This window comes from Aegilops tauschii, chromosome 2, assembly GCF_002575655.3.
Source record: "Aegilops tauschii subsp. strangulata cultivar AL8/78 chromosome 2, Aet v6.0, whole genome shotgun sequence".
In the NCBI taxonomy this organism is placed as follows: Eukaryota; Viridiplantae; Streptophyta; class Magnoliopsida; order Poales; family Poaceae; genus Aegilops; species Aegilops tauschii.
In genome coordinates this window covers 546,775,740-546,791,907 of record NC_053036.3, presented here as the reverse complement: position 1 = coordinate 546,791,907, position 16,168 = coordinate 546,775,740, and the positions used below count along the sequence as shown (strand labels likewise).

General features: G+C 42.8%; 1 protein-coding gene across 1 annotated transcript; it reads left to right on the top strand.

Moving 5' to 3' along the window:
• The first annotated feature begins 11,773 nt into the window (after positions 1 to 11,773).
• LOC109748765 (pectin acetylesterase 7) lies at positions 11,774 to 14,786 on the top strand. The gene is made up of 12 exons (XM_020307787.4): positions 11,774 to 12,143; positions 12,239 to 12,321; positions 12,432 to 12,558; positions 12,679 to 12,758; positions 12,847 to 12,933; positions 13,081 to 13,205; positions 13,284 to 13,344; positions 13,603 to 13,656; positions 13,742 to 13,819; positions 13,967 to 14,072; positions 14,184 to 14,329; positions 14,478 to 14,786. The coding sequence occupies exons 1-12, from the start codon at positions 12,017 to 12,019 to the stop codon at positions 14,583 to 14,585; spliced, it is 1,182 nt and encodes a 393-aa protein (XP_020163376.1). The 5' UTR covers positions 11,774 to 12,016; the 3' UTR covers positions 14,586 to 14,786.
• Positions 14,787 to 16,168: the final 1,382 nt, after the last annotated feature.

Below are 16,168 nucleotides of genomic sequence, written 5' to 3'. Positions count from 1 at the left end.
TTTTTTGAGAAACACTGCTCTCCTTTTTTTTCTTGAAGATCTTCTAAATTTTTAATTGGGTCTTCGCTGCACTCGTAATTCTCGCGCTCGGGTGGGCTCTCATTACGATTGGCCCACTTCTCAAGTGGATGGCCACATTGTTACAAACCTCGAGCACGAGTGTAGTGGTCAATGGAGTCCCGGAAAGGAGAATTTGGCATGCTAAAGGTTTACGCCAAGTCTTCCCTCTACTGTTCGTCGTCGCCATAGAGATCCTCACGGTTATTGTAGGCTATTGTAACTAAAGCTAAGCAATCTGGAGTGTTGAGCACATACACATGAATCTCGGCGACACAGCGACTATCAATATGCACAGATGATGTGGTGTTGTTCGTCAAGCCTACACCCCCGGACCTTGAGTTCATTAGGAGTGCTTTAGAGATCCTTGGTGAAGCATCGGGACTGAGGGTAAACTACAGAAAATCCTTGGTGATTTTGATCACCGAAAACCAGGAAGACAAAGAGAGAGTTGAGGAACTCCTACATTGCACCATCGGCGATTTCTGAAGCAGCATAAAGGTTGTGTAGGAGCAACTCCATCTTGCTGCAACAATGTGTACAACACAAAGTGCCGAAGGAACAACTCCAACGTGTTGCGCTACATATCGCTCTAGAGGCGAATGTAGGCCGATAGGGCAGCAAGAGTTCAATCCAGAACTCCTAGGGCACAACATCTACTTCAAGATCTTAGATAAGAACAACAAGTTCTATTATAGGTAGTGAGTACATAGTCTGCTCCCAAAATAGAGGTGAGGACCTCTATTTATAGGGCTTTGCACTAGTAGAAAACAAGGCTTAGGTCACAGGGCAGTTTTCACATTAGCCCCGGTTCAGTCACGAACCGGGACTAATGTGAGCATTGGTCCCGGTTCGTGAGCCCAGGGGGCCGGCCGGGGCCTCGTGGGCATTGGTCCCGGTTCGTATGGACCCTTTGGTCCCGGTTGGTGGTACAAACCGGGACCAATGGGCCACGCTCCTGGCCCACCACCCTTTAGTCCCGGTTCATACCACAAACCGGGACTAAAGGGCTGGTCCTAGTTGCGGCCAGTGTTTAGTCCCACCTCGCCAACCGAAGGGCGCTCACACCAGTTTATAAGCCCGTCCCTCTATGCCTTGTTGAGCTTCTCTTAAAGTGAAAATAGATGCCCTTATACAGGAAATTTGACCTAAATTCATAGTAATTTCATAGTAAATTTGACCTAGGTTGAATTTTCTCTATAAGTGCATCTATGTTCATTTTTTATATTTATAAAATAAATAAACCTTAATAAAATAAATAAAACTAAATAAACCTTAATAAAATAAAATAAAATAAACTATAGTAACTACAATAAATAAACCTTAATAAATTAAGTAAAAATAGCAGCAGTAAAATAAATAAAAATAGCAGCAGTAAAATAAATAAAAATAAAATAATTAAAGTAAAATACATAAGTAATTAGAAATAAAATAAATAAGTTTTTTGTTGTAAGTAGAAACAAAACCTTTTCAGAGTTCATTTGAAATGCTTTTCAATTTTAGGGTCTTATAGCTCAAAATAATTAGTAAATGCATGAAAAATAACAAATGAAGTCAGAAAGGATTGAAAAATGATGATGTGGCTTTGAATGATGCATTTTGAACACACAAAAAGTCAGGAGATCAAATAAGTTTTAAGAAATGAAATCCCTTTGTAACAGACGAGTTTCCGGATGAAATCCTGATACTTTGAAAGAGATTGTCCGTTTTGTACACGAAGTGCATCCAGTTTTTGCCGTAACCCTCTCAACTTTCTTGCACATGCTATGTGGATGAAATGATGATATCATGCCAACTTTCAACCTTTTCAGAGTTCATTTGAAATGCTTTTCAATTTTAGGGTCTTATAGCTCAAAATAATTAGTAAATGCATGAAAAATAACAAATGAAGTCAGAAAGGATTGAAAAATGATGATGTGGCTTTGAATGGTGCATTTTGAACACACAAAAAGTCAGGAGTTCAAATAAGTTTTAAAAAATGAAATCCCTTTGTAACAGACGAGTTTCCGGATGAAATTTAAACTATTCAAATTTGGAAACTAATGGAGTAACAGAAAGTTTATAATTATTCTGAGCTAAAAGCAAAAAGAATAAAAAATAAAGCAAAAATCAAAAGAAAATAAATAATTCAAAAAACAAAAAAATACTGGAAAAAATAAAAAAAATGCCGCCTAATGGGCCACACGGCCTGCATACGACTAGAAACCCATCTGCACATGGGCCAGGATGCAGGCCCGCAGGCCCAATAGGCCCAACATGGCAGTGACAAAGGTAGGCATGTAATGCCTGCATATTAGAGAGGAGCTCAGCACCTGAGCTGCAACGCAGCTTATAAACAGGTGCTGAGCTCTCTCAGCTAGCGAGGTGGGACTAAACTTCCCACCGCACCGCGCCAGCACATTAGTCCCGGTTGGTGGCTCCAACCGGAACCAATGCTCCCTTTTGGTCCCGGTTGGTGCCACCAACCGGGACCAAAGCCCTCTGCTTCCCGCCCTTTGCGCTGGTGAAAAGAGGCCTTTGGTCCCGGTTGGTGCCACCAACCGGGACTAAAGGTTGGGTATTGGTTTCGGTTTGTGCGTTGAACCTGGACCAAAGCCTTTGCTATATAAGCAGCACTTAGGAAATTTTCAGATTTCCATCGCCAGTTTCCCCCCGCCCGACAACGCCGCTAGCTCGATCTACGCCGCCAGGCTGCCACGCCGCCGTCGCCGTCGCCCGTGCCCCCGAGCCCACGCCATCGCCCGTCGCCGTCGTCCTCCGCCCCCCGCCGCCGTCGCCGTCGGCCTCCGCCGCGCGCCCCCGAGCCGTCGCCCGTACGTCACCGTCGCCCTCCGCCCCCGGCCCGCCGCGGTCGCCGTCGCCCTCCGCCACCCACGCCGTCGCCCTCCGCCGCCCACGCCGTCGCCCTCCGTCGCCTGATGTGAGCCGCCGCCACGCCACGGCTCTGTTTATTTTTTTCCATATAATTTGTATTATTTTTTTGTTCATTGCATTTTTTCATATATATAATGTATATATATATATATATGTATGTGGTAGCTATATGATGAATGGATGTGGCTATGTATGTATGAATATAATGTTCATATATAATGTTCATACAATTTTATAGAACTATGTATGTATGAATATAATGTAGCTATATGATTTTAGGTTATAAGTGCTTAGTAGTTGAACTAGCTAGTTGATTTAATAAAACTATTTTATTAAATTTTACTATATATAGAAGTAGTTTATTTTTAGTAAGAACTACTTTATTTTATATATTTATAGTAAGTGCTTAGTAGTTGAACTAGTTGATTAATTAATAGAACTATTTTATTAAATTTTACTATATATAGAAGTAGTTTATTTTTAGTAAGAACTACTTTATTTTATTTATTTATAGTAAGTGCTTAGTAGTTGAACTAGTTGATTAATTAATAGAACTATTTTATTAAATTTTACTATATATAAAAGTAGTTTATTTTTAGTAGGAACTACTTTATTTTATTTATTTATAGTAAGTGCTTAGTAGTTGAACTAGTTGATTAATTAATAAAACTACTTTATTTTATTTATAGTAAGTGCTTAATTAGTAGTTGAACTAGTTGATTTAACAAAACTAGTTTATTTTACTATAGAAGTAGTTTATTTTTAGCAAGGAAATTAATAGAACTAGTTTGTTTTTTTAGTTAAAGCAATTATTCCCGCATCGACGTCGACGACGCCTATCCCGCATCCTCGTCGTCGACTCGGCGGAGGAGGCCGGCTTGATCAGAGGGGCCATGTCCGGGACTGGGCTCCGCCGGGCTGGTTTTGGGAGGTGCTACCTTCCGGTGGGCGTAGGTTGGTGAGGAACCAGCCCGTCGTTGACCCGATCCTTGTTTGGTGGCGCTCGCGTGGGCCAGTGACGGTGCCGAGGCTTCCGGACACCGCGGAGGTGGTACGTCACCGTGTCAGCGAGGAGGACCAGCACGTCCATCGCTACATGGTTGCGTTGGAGGGCAGGTTCGACAATACCTGACAGGTTCTTCAGGGATCTCACTGGAGCTATGATCCTGTGATGGTTCCGTCCCTTTGGGTGTCCACCGCCCGCGCCGATACCCGTCGGGCGCTACTGTTCTAGCTGTACTAGCGATGCTATATGTATGATAGTATTCGAGGTGTATTAGTGATAATATTCGACGATGTACGGACGCATGGAGATGATGTAGTTTTGCTTATAATTGAATGCATCCTAATTTGAATACTACTTTATTTTGTGATTTGATTTTGCTTATTGAATGCTCAAAGTGAAAAACTACTCCGATCCTACTTTGAATGCTAAAATTGGAGAGCACTATGATTAGTTGATAGCTTATAGGGTTTTTGTTTTCGCAGAAATCTAGGAGCCCCCGGCCCCTCCATCATCCCCGCCGTCGTCCCCGTCACCGCCCCCTCCGACATCGAGGTGAGACCAGCCAAATCCTCTTTTAGAATGATAATTAAACGATATTTCGGGTTGACTGTAAGTCTGTCGAGTCTCCACCATATATGAGAGGACGAAGAATCCCGACTGTTGTCGTGGGGGTAGCTTCTCCTTCATTCCCGTGTGCTAGACAATTTGGTGTAATGCACTCGAGAACGAAAGGAGGAGCTACCATCACCGACGGTCGCAAATGTCAGAGAGGAATCAGTGAGGGAGAGTTCCACCATATATATATGAGAGGACGAACAATCTCGACTGTTGTCGTGGGGGTCGCTTCTCCTTTGTTCCCGTGTGCTAGCTAGACATTTTGGTGTAATGCACACGGGGACAAAGGGAGGAGCGACCATCACCAACGGTCGAATGTATACACCACGTGAGCTGAGAGTTTTCAAGAAAAGACTCGACAAACCGATAGTCAACCCGTGATGAATAATAATGATCTAACTTAGGTTTTTTAGTACATATATTTAATTGTAGATGTTTAATATTTGAATTACGAACATAGGAAATGTCGTACTCGGACGACGAAAGTCTCCCGGGGGAGTGCGACTGGTGCCACGACGACCGAGGTCAGTGCGACAGGCCTCACCTGGTCGAAGATCGGCGCTTCAGTATTAAGCTGGAGGAGACGTTCGATGTTGAAACGGTACGCAACGACGACAAGTGTTATTTTTTCGTAATTAAGCACGACTTCAACTATTTCAACGTGTACTTTTCATCTTTTACAATTCGGCTAGCTTATCCCATGCCATGCAAGACGCTACGTCTTGGAGATGATGGGTTTTGAAGACCATGAAAGTATGGAAACAAAGAAAATTCACCTAAGGACCCATCATGATATAGATTTTGAAGTAAAGTTGTATAATTCTGAGAGCGTAACCCATTTTGGTTGCAAAAATTGGGAAGCATTTTGCAAGATGTATGGTTTTGATGAGGGTATGCTTGTCACCATGGATCTTGGTGATCCTGACATCGAGCAAGACAATATGGACATTTGGGTCCTTGTTGATACGCCTCCAATTCTACCGCTATGTGAGTTTCTCAAACATAGTTATTAGCTAATTTATATTGTTCATTTCAAAATAGTTGACAGCTTATTTTCATTGACAGCTTATTTTGATTGTTCAAACAATGTGCGGAACATGGTAGACAGAACCTACTACACCGATGGCTCTGAGTTAACTTATAAGGAGAAAACTCATCTGGTCGGATTTTGTACTGATATTGAGAATTATAATATCTACAATCAAACTCCTCAACATTATGGTCAATACGTGCCACTAGTGCACGTGTTGAACTACGGTAACTACTATGGAGATACCCTGGTAAGATTTCTTACTATTACGACATCCGTGCATATTTTACATAGTTCTAAAACTAGTACATTATCATTGCTAACTATGAAGTTATTACTATGTTTTTCAACAGATAATCCCAGAGGATTGTGTGCCTCATTTGATGTATCAGAATGGTAGGCTTGATGTTTTGAATATACAACCAGGTCATCCTACGAATCTCAACTGTCCATACCAGATTTCTAAAAGAAGTGGAGACATGCAAATCAAAGAATGGAAAAAATGTATGGACAGTCGCAAGGAGGTTCTTGGAAGCAAAAGGAAGCGAGGCGCAAGAATTGGAGACAGGATGATCTCCATTCTCCATAATGGAGAGTCAGGGTCTATATTGTTTTATGCTATTTTACCTTAAAGAGGGTATTTCGGTCCTACCTAATACTGATGATCATGTGCTAAGAACAATTAAGTAGGGTTGGTTCGATGACTGTGAGGATGATGATCGTATGACTTGTTATTAATAACGAGTAGAAGTTGTATGATGATGATTAGTAGGACTTGTTATTATATATGATGATGCATGATGCGCACATGAAGAGTTATTATATATCAGCGGGTGAAATGAACATGGATTGGATTGAAGTGAAGGCAACATGCATGTGGTGCGTGTCGAAAGTAGTACAATCCAAACTTGATCAAGTCCAGATTAGTATTACTTTCGACATGCACCACATGTTGCCTTCACTTCAATCTAAGCCATGTTTAGGCATAGCAGTACGTAGCGTTGGTAAACCAAGCACGGAGATATAAGAGAGGACACTTCTCTCTAATAGCTACCTAATAACAACCTAAATTAACCCCCCAAAACCCCCAAACCCCCCCCCCCCTTTCAAAAAAAACAAAAACCTCAGCTCCTGCCAGGTGCTGACGCGTGGATGCCTATTGGTCCCGGTTGGTGGCACCAACCGGGACCAAAGGCCCTCCTGCCTGGGCTCCACGCACCGGCCACGTGGACGGCCTTTAGTCCCGGTTCGTGTAAGAACCGGGACTAAAGGGCTAGGGCATTAGTAACGACCCTTTAGTCCCGGTTCCAGAACCGGGACTAAAGGCCCTTATGAACCGGGGTAAAAGCCCCTTTTCCTACTAGTGTTGGGAAGCCTTCACATACTTCTACTTATAGCTGGAACACTTATAAAATATTATTTAGGATTCACCATTCTACTCACAGCTACTTATAACTAGGGAACTCTAGAAACAGCAGGTAGGGTAAGAGAAAAGAAATATTACACTAAAGTGGAAGTATCTACAAGTAGCCAAACATATTTGGCATGTTTTTTTTCACATCAATTGTTCCTCATCATTTTCCCCTAGTTGTTTGGAACTTGTCCTCGAGTAATTGTCGTAGAGCGCTTCTTCTGGATGGTAGAGAGTCAAGTCCGCAACATTGAAAGTGTTGGATATGCCCATGTCGCTTGGAAGATCTATCACATAAGTATTACTCCCTCCTTTCCGGCTTATAGGGCGTATCTCAAAATTTTAGGTTCCACGTTTTATAAGTCTCAATTCGATGGCTCCCCATCACATATTCAGATTTCAAGGTGCATTAATTCATTGCATGCAAGGATTAAGAGAAAATTGACCAATGCATGTACTTCATGCATGCATTGCAACTAATGCATTGGTAAACACAACTATTTGAGGAAAACGAGCACATTAATTGAGTGCTTTTACAAACTACAAAAATTATTTCCACCACTCATCATCTACCTTGGTTGGTGAGATTTCTGAATTGAGCCCTATAAACCAGAAAGGAGTTAGTATCATTTATCTTCCTTGTGATAGAGAAGGGCCCATACCTTCGCTGCCTAAGCTTCCCCTTAACACCTAAAGGCAGCCTCTCTTTTCAGAGGTAGACCATCACCTTATCACCAACTTGAAATGATTTTGGCCTCCTTTTGCAACCAGCAAATTATTTATATTTCTGAGTTTGTGCTTCCAAAACACCACAAATATCTTCAAATAACTCAGTGTAATTATCAGCAAAGGACAATACTGATTTTGAGTTTCCCTTTGATGGTAGCTTCACCAGGCCCACCACATGTATCGAAACTTTAGTGTAGACAATGGAAAAGGGGCTCCTTCCTGTGGATCTATGCTTGGAGTTATTGTAGGAGAACTCTGCAAGAGATAAAGCCAAATCCCATTGTTTGTTTCTTTCTCCACAAATGCAATGGATCAGATTACCCAAAAACTTGTTTCACCACTTCCGTTTGTCCATTTGTTTGTGGATGAGCAGTGCTAGAAAATTTCAATTTAGTGTTGAATCGCTTCCATAAAGTGAGCCAAAATGTAGCAAGAAACTTGCTATCACGGTCTGAGACGATGGACCTTGGTACTCCATGAAGTCTGATCACCGCTCGAAAGAACAGATTTGCCACATGATGGGCATCTGTTGTCTTGCGACATGGGATGAAGTGAGCCATCTTAGAGAATCAGTCCACGACCGCAAACACGGCATCACTTCCTCACCTTGTTCTTGGCAAGCCCAAGACGAAGTCCATAGAGATGTCCTCCCATGGAACGACGGGAACAGGCAAATGCATGTATAACCCTGTGTACTGGATTTGGCTTTTGCAGGCTTGACATATAGGGCATCGCTAAACAAACTTTCCAACATCTCTCTTTAGTTGTGGCCAAAAGTAGCGAGCTTCCAGGTTAGCGATAGTCTTGTCCCGTCCAATGTGGCCACGAAGATCACTCGAATGGAGTTCTCTAATTAGTTTGTCACGCAAAGAACTCCTTGGGATGCACAAACGATCATTTTTTAAGAGATAGCCATCCTGCACCAAATAGTCGTCACCTACTGGCTGGCTCCTGATGTGCTTCACCCAAACATGGCCAAAGTCTTCATCATCCTGATACAACTCCTTCATCTGATTCATGCCTGGAAGTTCAGCCTCAAAAGAAGTCAAGAGGCATGTGTCGGTGTCAAAACCGGCCGATCTCGGGTAGGGGGTCCCGAACTGTGCGTCTGAGGATCGAAGATAACAGGAGACAGGGGACACGATGTTTACCCAGGTTCGGGCCCTTTTAATGGAGGTAATACCCTACTTCCTGCTTGATTGACTTTGATGAGTATAGGGGTTACAAGAGTTGATCTACCTCGAGATCGTAATGGCTAAACCCTGGATGTCTAGCTCGTATGATTTGTGATAGCCTCTACGGACTAACCCTCCGGTTTATATAGACACCGGAGGGGGCTAGGGTTGTACAAAGTCGGTTTACAAAGAAAGGAAACTAAACATCTGGCCGCCAAGCTTGCTATCCATGCAAAGGAGAGCCCCATCCGGACACGGGGGAAGGCCTTCTATCTTATATCTTCACGGCCCATCAGTCCGGCCCATGTTACATAGCCCGGCCACCCGAGGACCCCTTAATCCAGGACTCCCTCAGTAGACCCCAAACTTTCCTTCAATGACGATGTAGTATCCGGCTTTATGTCTTCGGCTTTGCAAGGCGGGTTCTCCATAACACTTCGGATTGACGATAGTTCGGCTGCACATTAAATACCATATTCTATTGATTCTTCGCTGCCGTCGCCTCGGCTTTGATAATCCCCAAGTGCAGGGAATCATCGTAGCAATTTTCAAAGGTGGAAGTGATAAGTATGGAGTGTCGAACCCACAAGGAGCTAAAGGTAAGATCAATATTCTCTCAAGTCCTATCTACCACTGATACGACTCGTCCAACTAGAAACGAGAAATAAAACTACGTTGTGGGTATGAAGAGGATAACTTTGCATGATATCGGAGAGCTAAAACATAAAAGTAGATGCTGTTATCATAAAGTTAGAATATATTACTAAATATTATAAATAGCGAGTGTGGAATAATGATGGGTCGGTGTGCGGAATTATCCTAGGCAATTGTTAACAAGATCGGTAATCACTATTGCAATTTCATATGAGGGAGAGGCATCAGCTAACATACTTTCTCGTCTTGGATCATATGCACTTATGATTGGAACTCTAGCAAGCATCCGCAACTACTAAAGATCATTAAGGTAAAACCCAACCATAGCATTAAAGCATCAAGTCCCCTTTATGCTTCTGCCACTTATCCGTGTTTATGCTTCTGTCACTCAAGCAACGCAGACAATAAGTAAACCATGGACATATTGCACCACCCTACAGCGGGAATCCCTCATGCTTGCGCGACACGGAGGGCACCATAGGACAGCAACAAAATAAAACATACAACTCATACCAATCTAGATCATCAATCAACCCAAAGACAAAGGATATCTACTCAAAACATCATAGGATGGCAACACATAATTGGATCATAATATGTGGCATAAAGCACCATGTTCAAGTAGGGATTACAGCGGGGTGCGGGAGAGTGAACCGCGTAAAATAGATGAGGATGGTGATGTTTATGAAGACGATCACCGCGGCGATGATTCCCCTCCCATCACCGGCGGCGCTTGGTACATGGACTCGGGCGCCACCGCCCACATGACATCTCATCCCGGCACTCTGTCCTCCTTCACTCTGGTTCATACTCCTACTCGCATCACCGTTGGTAACGGTTCCTCATTACCTATCACACATGTTGGTCGTACTTCGTTTCCTTCCACATCTACGCCTATCACTATGTCTAATATTCTTGTTTCTCCTGTTTTAGTTATGAACCTTGTATCTGTTCGTCGTCTTGCTCATGAGAATCCCATTACCGTTGAATTTGATGATGTTGGGTTTTCTGTGAAGGACGCCGGTACTTGGATGGTCCTTCACCGTTGCGATAGTCCTGACGAGCTCTATCCAGTGCACTCCTCCGCCACCGCCTCCACCACCCCAGTCGCCCTCGCCGCAGGTGTCGACCTTTGGCATGCTCGTTTGGGACACCCGAACGCCACCACTTTACATCAAATTCTTAAGAGTTTTTCATTCTCATGCAATAAGATCGATGACCATACTTGTGAGGCTTGTCGTCTTGGTAAGCACGTTCGTCTTCCGTTTAGCGCATCTACCACTATTTCTACTTTTCCGTTTCAGTTATTGCATAATGATGTTTGGACATCCCCGGTTGCAAGCAACACGGGCTACCTATACTATTTGGTGATCTTAGATGATTTCTCTCATTATGTGTGGACATTTCCTCTTCGTCGCAAGTCCGACGCCCTTGCCACACTCACCGCCTTTTATTCCTATGTTACCACACAGTTCGGTCGTCCTATCCTTGCATTACAAACTGACAACGGAAAAGAGTTTGACAACGTCGCTGTTCGTAACCTTCTAGCCTCCCACGGCAACAAGTGAAATTTAAGGTGTCCGGACGTGTCCGCGGGCATTTGAGAGGCCGGATTTACCATATATGACTGTAGATGCTCTAACATGCGCTCCAAGTTTGTGTTCTGCATAGCATTTAAGCTCGCTACCACTTCTCTGCTCACCTCAGTGGTGTTCGCCAGCCAACGCAAACAGTTGTGCTCTGCAGCCGTTTGGATGCTACTTCGCCACACGACAGCACCGAGCAGCTGGCCTCTTCAGGTCATGTCTCATGTGTGCCCGTGATGCGAAACATGGACATTACGGAAAGAATTAATATCGCAGAACACTACTAGTCCTTTTTTTTTGCCAACAAACACTACTAGTCCTTATCTGCGACCAGCACAGCAGCAATCCAATGTTTTTGTCAGGTCCCCGCAAAAAAAAATGTTTTTGTCAGGTAACTTGTTTCCTTATGATGGCGTTTGGTTTGATAATTGATATACTCCTCTATACATACCAAGCAAGCAAAAATGGCCAAGAATCTGTGGGCTTACCATGCATGCAGAGGAGGGAGAAACTAATTCCACAGTTCGCATTTACCGAGCGAGCCATGGTCGGATCAGATATATGCCTTGCTGCATGGAGAGCCAGCATCGGCCATCCATATATACCTTGCTTGATGCCACCACCATTGTCGGCGTCCTCCCTCCCTCCTTTATTGCCACTTGCACAGGGCCGCTGCTGCTATTTATGTCGCTTGCTCCACCAGGAGAGGGCCAGCTACGGTGACCACTGCCCAAGCCTGAGGCTCCGCGGCTCTTCCGCTCCACTTCTTCTGCCTCCCTCTGCTTCTCCCGGATCCTTGCGTCCCCCTCTCTCTGCTTCTCGACCACTCCTACGGGCATCTGATAGGAAGAAGAGAGAGGTCCAGCCTTGCGTCCCGTGATGATGGCATTTGGGCTGCCCCGCGCGGCGGCGGTGGTGACGCTGGTGCTGGGCCTCGCCGCGGCGTCGGCCATGGCGGACGACGTGGAGATGGTGTTCCTCAAAAGCGCGGTGGCCAAAGGAGCAGGTATGTGCGTCACTTCGTTCCGTTCGTTCGTTTGCGCCACCATGGCATTCTTGTATTCTCATTGCTCGGCCAGTGTTGACATTTTCTGGGCGCAGTGTGCCTGGATGGGAGCGCCCCGGTGTACCACTTCTCCCCCGGCTCCGGCACCGGCGCCAACAACTGGATTGTTCACATGGAGGTAATTAGTTAGACCAACGTAATTGAAGGCTTGCTAATTTTTGCAACGATGTAAATATTCTTTTGGAAATGAAACGATATATCTTTTTACTAACATTATTTGGTTGGAAGGGAGGAGGGTGGTGCAAGACCCCTGAGGAGTGTGTGATCCGGAAGGGCAACTTCAGGGGCTCTTCCAAGTTCATGAAGCCACTCTCCTTCTCAGGGATCCTAGGGGGCAACCAGCAGTTCAATCCCGGTATGGCATACACCCTTTTGCCTTGCCCTCATGCAGTCACAACTTCCCCATCTGAAGCAGATCGATGTGGTGCCACCTTTTACGATTTTCTTGTTTCATCACGCATGATTTTTCTTGCAGATTTCTACAACTGGAACAGAGTCAAGGTCAGGTACTGCGACGGCTCATCGTTTACCGGCGATGTCGAAGAAGTGGACTCCGTATGTTCTGGACTTGGATTGCATGCATGCATTTTCATATCTTATGTGCAAGACATGTATCCAGATTGACCTCGTGCTTGCAATGCAGAAGACGAACCTGCACTTCAGAGGGGCCAGAGTTTGGGACGCCATCATCGAAGATCTGCTTAACAAGGGGATGAGCAAAGCAAAGAGTGTATGTGCACCTGCTGTTAACTTGTATCAGATTATCAGTAGAGTAGCAGTTAGGCTGTTCTACTGCATAAATTCCAATTTGCAGATCTTCTTGCATGGACCTTAAGATACTGAACAATCAAGTGCTGCATTCATCACACCTTTTCAGGCTATTCTTTCTGGATGCTCAGCCGGAGGTCTAGCGGCAGTACTGCATTGTGACAAATTCAAAGACCTCCTTCCACCGTCGGCATTCGTAAAATGCGTTTCTGATGCCGGTTATTTTATTGATGGGTAAGTTTCATACTCCTGGTGTTCTATTGGTCATGAGTAACCATTCGTGTCAAGTGATCGTTGCCGTTGTCATTGCAGGACGGATATTACCGGCAACAAGTTTGTCAGAACATCCTTTAAGAACGTTGTAACCCTACATGTATGTTGTCTTCTGACCTTACAGTACTGGCCATATCCTAATGTTATCAGATACAAGATCTTGCAATCACCAGCTTCATAATTCAGTTCACTATCTGCATTCTATACCACTTTCTCAGTGACAATTAAACGCGCCTTTTATTTTCACCGGTTCTTCCCCCACTACCATGAGCTTCAATCTTACCTGGATAATAATTTATGAACACTGCATGCGATTTTTCGCCATTTCGAGCCTGATAACCGTTTTAATCTCTTGCAGGGATCGGTTAAAAATTTGCCATCTTCATGTACCTCGAGGGTATCACCTGAGCTGGTCAGTATTATTCACTTAAGATTGAAGGGGACGCTCTTCTCCTAGCATGTGCACTAACATGAAAGGAAAAAAAATGTATATGCAGTGCTTCTTCCCACAGCATGTCCTCCCAACAATGAAAACGCCGCTATTCATACTTAATGCGGCGTATGATTCATGGCAGGTAATTTTCATACCTTTTTCCAGCACTGCACAATGGCAGTAGTGTTTTCTTCTGCAGTATAACAAGTGCCGAGTAAAAATAAAAGATTCATTTAAGCAAGATGTTTCAGCGGTGAATAGCAGTAACAAGCTGGCGCCTGCACTGCAGATCAGGAACATCCTGGTGCCTAGCGCCGCCGATAAGAAGAAGGAATGGGCCAAATGCAAGGTTGACATAAAGGGCTGCTCCTCCAGCCAGCTGGTGACCTTACAACGTTAGTGATCCTTCCACCTGCCAATGGTCTTCCTGGATGATCCAACTTTGGTGTTCATCTGGCTTGTTTGATCATGTTGCTTATCTCTGTTGCTTGTTATTTTTGGCACAGATTTCAGGGATGAGTTCCTGTCAGCGCTCCCTAAACCGGAGCAGTCTCCCAAGATAGGCATGTTCATAGACTCGTGCTTTGCTCACTGCCAATCTGGAGCCCAGGACTCGTGGAATGCCGACGGTTCCCCTTCGATTCAGAAGATGGTACGTCTAGCAGTTTTGAAATTGGCCCAACAGTTTTCTAACGATTCAGTTTCAAACAATTTTAAATCAAGGGAGATTCAGTGAAAAATGTGCGAAACCCCGGTCGCAGCTTAGCTTATCTATGATATATTTTCATATCTGTTTGCAGAGAATTGGCAAAGCTGTGGGGGACTGGTACTTCGACCGGGCTGTGTCTCAGCGGGTTGACTGCCCGTATCCCTGCAACCAGTCCTGCATTGACAATGAAGATGACTGAGCAATTGGGCCTGAACTTCATTCTCGAAAAGAAAAAAAAGTGGGCCTGAACTTCAGTTAGATGATGCAGGAATAACATGGATTAGACCACATCCATAGCTACAGGTAGAATAGGTGATTCTTCATAGACGGTTGCCTACCCGTTCTGTGTTTGTTGATGCTTACTGCTACTGAGAATAAAATGAAGGAGTTGTGGTGTGAACTTGTTGCGTGAAATGGTTATTTAGAATTGACAGGAAACTATACTTGCTATTTATTGTTCAGAAAACCAGATTTTTCACAAATTTCAAATGACCATATAGTTTACCACAAATTATAGGCACCCTTTTCTACATAATACCAATATGACGTGCATTTTATAAATTTGCAAAACTCAAAAGTATGGTTTTGCTATGTTTCAAAACATGAACCGAACCAAAGTTATGAAATTTTGATTCAATCTAAATATGAATTGCGGTGAAAATGGGGATACAAACCGTCCTATCCAAAAAAATTTATTTTTTAAAAAAAGGAGGATGACCCCCGGCCTCTGCATGTCCTATCCAAATTTGGCTAACGGTTTTATTTAGTTACACCTCCGCTGGCAAAACAAATCAGTAACCACTACAACAATGGAGTCTAGCATGTAATCGAGAACAACAGAGTGCTTGTGTTGTTTAAATATATGAGGGGCATCTTAGTGTAAATATTGTAGAAGTACGATGATTTAATGGTAAGTACATATGCTAGTCTAATAAAAATAAATAAAATCAAACAAAATAATTGAAATCACACTATTTTTTAAATACACAAAATCACTTATTTGAAAAGTAAGATGAAACAGTTTTTTGAAGTAATTAAAATCGCATTATTTTAAAATACTGAAATAATTGAACCCACTGTTTTGAAATAATTGAGATCACCTTTTGGAAATAATTGTAATCAATGTTTTTAAAAATAATGAATTAATTGAAACCAACTTTTAGAAAATAATGACTCACTCTTTTGAAAAAAATGGAATAGCTCTTGAAATATTTGTTTCCATATAATTAAAACCATTGTTTTGAAAATAGTTGAAATCACTAGTTTGAAATGTAGAGTTGTGAAGTTGCTGAAATAATACATAGAATTTGTGAGCGAAGTCCATGCAGAGAATTTTATTAGAAATAGTTCTGAAATCACTCAGATGTATGTTTCTTGAATTAGTTGACTTTTTCTAATAACTGAGAGATTTTATTTTAATTAACGGATTTTTTATATCACTTGTTTGAAATAAATGAAATCACCTTTTTTATTTGAAATAGTTGGGTTTTGAAAAAGAAGTAATTGAAATCACTATTTTTTAAATAACTGAAATTACTTTCTTGCAATGATGAAATTTATTATATCACTTATTTAAAATATTTGTAATCACTATTTCGAAATAAATGAGAGACGTTTTCAAAAAAGTAGAACACATTTTTATTTTAGAAACCAAATAAATGCTTCGCACTATCTTGAAATAAGATGGAATCACTTTGTTGAAAAAAATGGAATAGTTTATTGTAACAATGAAATAAGTGAACTCAATGTGTTTTAAGACAATATAATAATTGAAGCCGTATT

Excerpts from the sequence above, each read along its gene's own strand:
- LOC109748765 (XM_020307787.4), top strand. The coding sequence starts at position 12,017 with ATGATGGCATTTGGGCTGCCCCGCGCGGCGGCGGTGGTGACGCTGGTG. Across the intron at positions 12,322-12,431 it reads ACTGGATTGTTCACATGGAG|GGAGGAGGGTGGTGCAAGAC; the intron begins GTAATTAGTTAG and ends TTTGGTTGGAAG. Across the intron at positions 12,934-13,080 it reads GGATGAGCAAAGCAAAGAGT|GCTATTCTTTCTGGATGCTC; the intron begins GTATGTGCACCT and ends ACACCTTTTCAG.